The sequence below is a fragment of the Mauremys mutica genome, chromosome 5, assembly GCF_020497125.1.
Source record: "Mauremys mutica isolate MM-2020 ecotype Southern chromosome 5, ASM2049712v1, whole genome shotgun sequence".
Taxonomy (NCBI): domain Eukaryota; kingdom Metazoa; phylum Chordata; order Testudines; family Geoemydidae; genus Mauremys; species Mauremys mutica.
Window position 1 is genome coordinate 108,283,337 of NC_059076.1, and position 9,524 is coordinate 108,292,860.

At 40.3% G+C, this 9,524-nt stretch overlaps 1 protein-coding gene across 6 annotated transcripts in view; it reads right to left on the reverse strand.

Annotated features, from left to right (window-relative positions):
* Nucleotides 1-7,233, reverse strand: part of TBC1D19 (TBC1 domain family member 19) — a 99,572-nt gene extending 92,339 nt beyond the window's left edge. For 5 of the 6 annotated variants that reach the window (XM_045019759.1, XM_045019758.1, XR_006579980.1 and 2 more), the window contains exon 1: nt 7,029-7,233. In XM_045019759.1, the coding sequence (XP_044875694.1) occupies nt 7,029-7,130 (102 nt within the window). In that variant the 5' untranslated portion in view covers nt 7,131-7,233. The remainder of the gene's footprint in view (nt 1-7,028) is intronic. The other variant, XM_045019760.1, reaches the window with a different exon arrangement.
* Nucleotides 7,234-9,524: the final 2,291 nt, after the last annotated feature.

Below are 9,524 nucleotides of genomic sequence, written 5' to 3' on the forward strand. Positions count from 1 at the left end.
GATCAACCTGCTTCTGTGTTTCAGGAGTGGATATCATACTCTCCTCACTCACAACCTTTTTCAGCTGTATATTCAACTGCTTTGACTATATAAAGTAATAATGTGTTGACCATTTAATAGTTCTACACACTGTCTAAATATTTTCAGACTTCCATTTAAAGTCTTTTCTTCTTAGATAAGTGCCATGACTTTTGTATATGTTTATTACTGTTCATCTGGCTAGTTTCACACAAGTGCCAAATGTTTTAGCTTTAATTGCTGATATCTCCCTAATCATAACACTCTCTCAAAATGGTCATAAGAAAATGTTCACAGTTTTGCTTGCTAGGTAATTTATACTGTATTACTAAAACCCAAAGAAGTCCAAGTGCTAATTTTAGTTGGATTTTAATTTATACTCCCTTTTCAGAAAAAAAGTTACGAACATGTTTGAGCAAATTTTAGAGTATAGAAACCTGATTGACATTGACACCAGTAGCCTTGTCTACATTTGGGCATTTCTACATTAAATTATGTTTGATAGCTAGGGAACAGCATATTGGTAAAGTGAAGCACCGTTCATATACAAGTACAAATAATATAGCAATTGAAAAGGAAAACAATTGAGAGCAAGTAACAATTAGTCTCAGCTTTTAGGCAGAAGTAGGTCATTTTAAATTTGCTGGATAGGTTTTGTAAATTATAATATTTGCAGTTTTAATCAACTTCCTAGGTTTCATTTGAAGATAGAAATTTGCTGCAAATAAGGTACACATCTGCAAGGTAATTCATGTGTACCAACATTACTAATAAAGATCTTCTGTGAATCAAACTTAAGTTGTTTCTGAACTCCTTTATCTGTTTAACGTATTCATAACTGTATTCAATTTAAGATTCTTCATACTGCAAATGTCACTGCTGAACATACAGACAAGAAGATTACAATCTCTATTAATATGAGAACAGGTCAGTAAGTTCTCTGTTAAATATGATACATGAAAATAAATTTATTATCTATAATGAATCATGAGCCTACTACTGTTAGATATATTTTGGTATATAATGTTGCATATTACAGAGCTGATCACTTTCTAAATGTGAACTTTCATATCAGCAAAGTTCAGTATCAATAATTCTTTTAGTACCTAAGAAAAGATCAAAATAGTTTCCTTGATTATCTGATCTCAGAGTCTGTCCACCCTAGCTAAGTTACTATAATGTCCATCTGCCCTTCCTTTAGCCACACCCATCCAGGTAGTGTCAATATCTTGACACTTACTCCTCCAAAACTTTCCCAAAAACACACTTCACTCTCTACCAGCACCACTAATACTCTTGTCCAGGCCCCTATTTTCCATCTTAATTATGCAACTTTCTTCTCTGACCTTCCTGACACCCACCTCAGGTCCATCAAAAAGCTGCTGATAAGGTTATCTTCCTGGGCAGCCATTCCAATCATGTCACTCTCTTCCCCTTCTTTAATTACCTCAAGCGGCTCCCCTTTCACAACCATATCAGATATACCTTCTTACCCACACTTTAAGATCCCTTATGATCCTTTCTATCTTATCTGCCTTCTCCACTTGGCCAACCTCTATCACCCAGAAGTCCGCTTCTTCTACAAGCACCTTCTTCACATATTCATATTTGATGCTGATTCTTAGGCATGAAACTCCCTCTCATAACTTATATATAAAGCCACAACCCTGACTTCTTACAAATCCCGCCTCAAGACCCACTTCTGCTGAGATGCCAACAATAAACTGCAATCTGAAAATGGTCATGCAGGTAGCAATAGGGATTACTGGTATCATTAATATCACATATGTTTATGTTTTTAAAAAATTAGTCTGCTTCAGTTTTCATCTCTTCTTTTACTCCACTTCTTCCCATTGTATGTCTAATGTCTGGATAGGGTTTTTCTACATGTCAGAAGGACAGTTTATGAATCTTCTGCCCCAATAAAATGCTGGGGCCTATTTTTTTTAAATTATCTATCAGTCCATCCAGCCAGATATTTTTATGGTTACAGTAGGTTCTGAGTGACTCACAATCATTAACAGATTTTTATGAAAGCTCAATGGAAGTGGAAATTCCATTTCACAAAAGTTTACAAGATTTCAATATTTAGCTTCATTTCAAATCAGAATGAAACCAGAAAATTTCATAATTTTCCACAAAAGAAAAGTCTGACACATTGTTTCAGATCAAAACATTTCATTTTGATTTTGACTTTATTATAATATAATACAAAAATAAAAAGTCATTTCAAAATGAAATATCAAAACATTTCATTCCAAAAATGTCAAAACAGGGCATTTCAACATTGTAGGAACTTTTTTTCCCATATTTTTTCCCCTAAACAAAATTTTTGCAAACTCAACACATCACAAAGCATTTGATTTCAATGGAACTGTATTTTTCAGTGGATTAAGACCCTTGTCAAAAGACAATGGGGGCAAGTGTGTCTGTCCCATCTATTCAATAGCCCATTGGTTGGGGCACTTACCTGGGATGTGGGAGACCCCAGTCTGAATCTCTGCTCTACCTGCTTTGGAGCATTGACTTGAAGCCATGTCTCTCAATCACAGGTGAGTGCCCTAATCCCCGGAATATAGGGTCTCCCTCTCGCTCTCTCTCTGATCCAATGAATATTTAAATTATTTATATACAGTGGAACAGTTCTAACAGAAGAGACTGAGAGAGACCCACTCCATTACAGCCAATAGACTGTTGGTCAGGCACTCATTAGAGATGTGGGAAACCTGTGTCCACATCCCTGCTCCAAATCAGGTAGAGCAGGGATTTGAATATGGGTCTCCCACATTCCAAGTATCAGAGGTGTAGCCGTGTTAGTCTGGTTCTGTAGAAGCAGCAAAGAATCCTGTGGCACCTTATAGACTAACAGACGTTTTGCAGCATGAGCTTTCGTGGGTGAATACCCACTTCTTCAGATGCAAGTCAGACTTGCATCTGAAGAAGTGGGTATTCACCCACGAAAGCTCATGCTGCAAAACGTCTGTTAGTCTATAAGGTGCCACAGGATTCTTTGCTGCTTCCACATTCCAAGTGAATACCCTGACCACTGGGCTATTGGCTATAGTGGGCAGGGGGGGAGGGAGGAGATGTCTACCTCTCATTTTTTGTGAAGAGGCTGACTTGGCTTAGGCACCTAACGCCAGGAAAATCTGAAGTAGTGCTCTCCAGCCTTTCAGTCAGGCACCTAAGCCTCTTTGAGGATCTGAGCCTTCAGCCTTGTCCCTTTCCTTTGCATTTCACTTTTGGCTGGCACAGGCAGCTGCCCGCTCATTTTGCTGGCTTCTGAGAATCCCATTCTTAAGTGTCTAACTCTACCCATGCACTGTATGGGAAGGCTGGGTACCAAACTGTGGGCTATGAATTCCAGCGGGCAGGAGGAGCACTAAGGAGTTCACTTAAGTCCCCTGTGTGAATCAAGCCTTTGGTTCCTACCTTCTAGTTACTGTGGCTCAGAGGTATATTCAAACCTTTTTAATACTCTTGGGTTAGAGCTAATCTGCCATCAGAGTGAATTATCAAAGATAACTCTGAGTTTTTATGAAGGGTTCTAGCATCTCACATCAACTTGATGCCGAAGAATCCTGTAAAATAAGTTACTGTTTCCACTATGTGCTTGACAACTTAATTATACTAAATACTGTAAGTAACGTATCACACATGAAAATTTAAGAAATAAAGGAGAAGTCTTGTCTCTTCTTTACAATCCCCTTTTCCTTCTTGTACCCAAAAACATAACCGACTGGTATCTCTACTCAGCATCCAAAGACTCAACATTCATAAATATCATTCTTAAGATACCCAGTTTTTTCAAAAGTTCTATAAGCTGACAACAGAAATTGTTCTTTTTGAGCTCTGCCTGCTAGAACTAAAAAAAAAAAAAAATCATTAATGAGCATAGCAAGAATTTTGTTGTTATTTTAAGTATTAGTTCCCCAATGTTTTAATTAGGCTCAGTAAATATCACAAACTCTAAAAAACCCTGGACACATTTTAAGGGGGCATTATGTGGACACACAAATCTTGACTTACATCCTGACATTTGTCAAATATTGGACATGCACACGCATGTGCATACAAAATTTTGAAGAATGGATTTTGAGTGATTTGAGGGTTTACAATGTTATTTACAGAGCACTCTCAAAGTGATTTTTTATATTTTTTAAAAACAAATAAGAGCTAAAAGTAACTAAAAGTTAAGTTTTCTCTTGGAAGAATTTAGATCAGCAACAAAACAGAGCTTAATATAACTGAGATTTATCTAAAATTGGCCTCATGTAGAGAGGTTCAATTCTGCAGTTAGTACAGATTTATTTATACCACAACATTCAAGTCAGAAACAGAATGTAACTAACAAGCAGACTAGAACATAGCCCATGTTTCAGAGATAAATATTAAGGTGTCTTGCATAAGAATAGCAAGACTTTGTGCACAATCTGCAGCTTCAAAGTTAGCCAATTTAATGGCCTGATCAGGCGGTAATTTGAGACTAACAATAACAAAATTCAACAAGTCACAAAAACAAAACAGAGAAGGCCTGGATCCCTCCCAAAAAAAAACCATTACAACAATCCAGTACAGAGAAAACTTGAACATGGATCAGAGTTTTGGCAGAAAAGATAAAACAAGTGAGATCTATATTGTTTGTGAGCGGAGGATAATTGTGAGGTTCATAAATTAACTCAGAATCAAAGAGAATGCACATATTCCTGGAAAAACCTAGGATCCAAAGGTAACCTCTTAAAAAGCAAGAATAAATGAAGGAACAATAGCAATTAGGGCCAAGAAATACTACCTCAACTTTGTCAGTATTCATTTAAACTACAAATCCCCCAAAATGGCTAATCACATTTAGAAATGCTTTTGTAGGTACACATCAAATAATGTCAAGATCAAGCTGCTCTCTTCACCTTTACAAAGCTTCATCCTACTCTACATCTCTCTACCCTCATCTCCTAAGTATTCACAATATTTAAACTCTGGCCAATCTGCCTTCTTCTTGCCCTATTTATTCCAGTCATATGGAGAAGGTAAAGGAGACAATCTCCCTACTAATAATATACCAAGCTCCTTCCTTCTCCTTCTACAAACTTCTAAAATCCACCTGCTCTGTGAAGTTTTTAAGCGAGACTGGGCTGTGGCCATTATGTACTGTTCTCTTTGTACTGTTGGTTTTCACTTATATATTTAGATTATAAATCTTCTTTTTTGTTTGGTAGTGACCTACATAGCACTTACAACACTATGTTCATTTACTTATCTATATAAACAAGAAAGCAGGAGATACAGATGTGGAACAGCAGACAAATTATATTTAACAATTTTATATAATTATGATGGATAATATAGATTTTTATTTTTAAGTTTTTTAATTTTTATCTATTTAAATTTCACAATTGTGGGAATTTATGGAGGAGGCTAGACAATGGCTTGTCAGACAATAATTACTTAAGGACAGTAAATGTTGAGATTCAAAAAGTTAAAGCTTTATAACTGTTAGTACACAAATTGTCAACATCATATGTCAAAATATACAAAGTAAATATCATTAAATCAAATTCTAAAAAGTTTGCAAGCAGCATTTTTCTTACTTTGGCTATCTGTAAAATACCTTTATCATTAATGGAATTGTTTTGCTAGTTTATGTGTGTACATTGAAATGGACATTTATCAATAAAAAATTAATCCTTTCAAGACTATTTAATAACAATGAAAGTCAGGGACAGCACTAATAGATATAAACAAAAATAATACAGGGTCCAACGCAGAACCCAAACAATCTGTCGGAAGCCTACACTGACATAAAAGTGAAATGGCATGATCCCACACAGAACCCAAACAATCTGAGAGCTATACATTAAATCAATAGAGCACTGGATCATGGAAGTCAAAAGTGGACAGCCACGGAACATAGCCTTGTCTAATACAGGAATACTAACAAAAGTAAGACAAATAACCATGTGTTTTATCCACTAAAACATCATTTGTACAACATAAGGGACACTGTCAATTTAAATATTGTCCACAATTTAAATTTTGTAAAAAAAAACAACAAAAAGCAAACCCAAGATTTTATAAAATGTAATACATAAATAAATGTTTTCATGTTTTTAAAGTTTGAAACCCAGAACTAAGAACCTGAAAATAAAACTGATAGACAAAAGTTACATTGACTTAACTGATTTGTTACCAAGCCAAGAGAAAGGCATAAAGAAAAAAAGATAGTAACAAAAACTGGAGTTTCAAAAGAATAGGATCACACAGACATTGCCATGAGCAATAAGATAAGATGTCATCCACAAGAAAAAGCGGTTGGGGGTGGAAATACGTGAAGACAGAGAGTTTTAGGCTACAAAATGCTTTGCCTTTAAGAACACCTAAAAAACCTAAAAGTGGATGTAGAGTGCAGTGAGAACAGCGGTGAGAACAAAGGATCACAATTATTACAGCATCATTTTCTGGTGCATATTTCATTTATTTTCCTTCCTTTTCACCAAATCCTTGTGATTTGGAGGAGAGGGAGTTAAAAAAAACGCATCCCAAATTAAGGATTAAAAAACGACCCAATTCATTTGGTCGAGCAATTTGAATGAGTGAGACTTGTGTATATTATTATTATTAATATACACTGCGAAATCCTCCCTCCCCGGAGGGTGCGGATATAAATACTGCCCGGCAGTTAAGCAGCGAGTCTCCCGGCCCTGCAGAAGAGTGAACGGTTTAGGGCAGGTCTGACTCCCTCTCCTCTGGACTGGCTCAGGGTCCCCACGTTCATCCCCGCCCTGCGGCATCCGCCCCGCAGTGTCCGTGGCGAAAGCTGGGCGTGTGCGTCCAGCCACGGGGGGAAGGGAGGACAAGTGGCGGGATGGAGAGAGGGACACGGAGAAAGGCCGGGCAGGGGGGAGCAGAAAGGGAGACAAGTGCATGGAAGGAAGGTCGGACGGGGATGGAGCGGGTCAGGCAGCCGCGGGGGCAGGGCAGCCGCGGGCCGGGCGGCCGGGGACTGGGCTCACCCGGGCCTGCCGCTCCAGCTGGGAATGAAGGCTGGAGCCCTTCAGCCGCTGCACGATCTGCGCGATGGCCAAGGAGAGGCCGGTGTCCTGCTCCAGCATCATCCCAGCGCAGACCGGCGGGGTGCGTGCCCGGCCAGCGCTCCTCGCCGCGGTAGCGGGGCCAATTTCAGGGGGACACCCTCGCTCCCTTCTGCTACTTCACTGACGGCGTTACCAGGCAACTAAGGGAGCGGAAAGCGGGGCCCTGCTGCGGGTTCCGTCTGAAAACTGGCTCCCCCACAGCAGAGTTCCGGGCTCCGGCCCTTCCCCCGCCCGGTTCTGCACTAGCCCAGGGCACCCTAGACACAGGGTGACGTGAGTGCTGGCCCTGTCGATACCAAAGGCAAAACTAGCCTTTAATGCAAAAGACCAGTAGTTCACCCTCGGCCCCTGAGCAGGAGACAGGCTCCCAGCCCCACCTGCTGTCTGGAATAAGAGACACCCCCAGCACTGACCGCAGCATTCACTAGTGTCACCACCACGGTGTTCCACCTACAGAGCCAGTCCCCATGACAGGGCACTCTCCACCCCACCAGCACTGCCCTGCTGCCTCACACACTGTTCCTATTACACTTTCCTGGGGCTGACCCCTACGAGCCTACTGCCTCACCATAGCACTCCATGGCAAAGCCATGGCATGTCATCCCAGGGCTTTACATGCCATCCACGGCTGGGACCACACTGCAATTAAAGCATTGGGGTGGTTAGAATTGGGAGGCCTAGGCTGTACTCTTAGCTCTGCCACTGACTTTCTCTGAGTCTTTGGCAAGACATTTAGGACTGGCATAAAAAATGAGATTGTCCTAGCTATGGCACTCAGAGCTGTGAAAATATTTCTGCCCTGAGTGCCAGGTCTAGGAAGAATTATTCTATCACTGTAGCTACAGCCTATTTCTGGAAAACCTCCACCGTTTATATAGGAAGTGTCTATACTATAGCAGCATAGCTGCAGCTACGGTGACCTCTCACATATTTCTGGAATACGGGACTGTGAGGTTGCATTCTATATGATTTTATGAAAATATGCTAATGTAACTGGAATATGCTTCATGCAAAAAGTCTCTTGTAAGGTATCATTACAAAGCGTATAATCTACTGAGTGTGATCATCCTATTTGTATAAAGGTATCACTAGAAATATGAAATATAACTGAGGGCCCATTGTAATTATGCAAAGTGTGGGCCATTAATGGTGTTTGGAATCTTGACGACTCCAGGACAATTGTCTTCAGATGGCTCTGTTTTACTTGTAAGTCTCCCTGAATACATGTATGCTGGCAAGTGGGTAATGAAGACTTACAGTGACATGTGATCATGTCACCTGAACTGGAATCCATCTTTAACCTGGTGCTTTTCCATTGAAAAGGTGGGGGTGGGAACCCAGAGGGACAAAGGATTCCCGCCTTATGCAAAAGATATATAAATGGGTGGAACAGAATAAAGGGGAGCCATTATGAGAAATCCCCTAGCTACCACCTGAACTGGAACAAGGGCTGTACCAAGGGAATGGATTGTGTCCAGATTAGGAAGGTGTCCAATCTATGAAAGAGACTTATTGAAACATCTTTCAGGGTGAGATTTTATCTGTACTCAATTGTATTACTGTATTTGGCTTAGATTTGCGTGTTTTATTTTGTTTTGCTTGGTAATTCACTTTGTTCTGTCAGTTACTACTTGGAACCACTTAAATCCTACTTTCTGTATTTAATAAAATCACTTTTTACTTATTAATTAACCCAGAGTATGTATTAATACCTGGGGGGGGGGGGGAAGGAGGGCAAACAGCTGTGCATATCTCTCTATCAGTGTTATAGAGGGTGAACAATTTATGAGTTTACCTTGTATAAGCTTTATACAGGGTAAAACAGATTTATTTGGGTTTTAGACCCCATTGGGAGTTGGGCATCTGAGTGTTAAAGACAAGAACACTCCTGTAAGCTGCTTTCACTTAAGTCTGCAGCTGTGGGGCAAGTAATTCAGACCCTGGGTCTGTGTTGAAGCAGTCAGGCAGGTGGCAGCTCCCAAGGGGGTTTCTGTGATTCTAACCTATAACAGGGACATTCCAGTACTTCTGGCATGACCTTGGACACAATCATGGACCTTTGTTCATATTTCAAAAGTCCACCCAAACGGAGCTCAGAGGACCAAAAAGGAGGCCATATCTGGGAAAATCCAGACGTATGGTAACCCTCCACTTGATATGTCTGCAATCATGCTGTATGGGGGACATCATTTTTAAAAGCATGCCACGTCACCCCCCCTCCGTACCCCCACATGACTTTGCATGCAAGGTCACACCAGCAGGGAGGGGAGCAGCACGCTCTTCAAAAGAGTGTCCCCTAGCCGATACTGGACCACATCTGCTTTTGTCTGAGTATCAGATAGAGGACAAACCATAGAAAAGCAGGACTGTCCGGTTTAATACCAGATGAATGGCCTGCTAAGCTGTAGCTCTGAG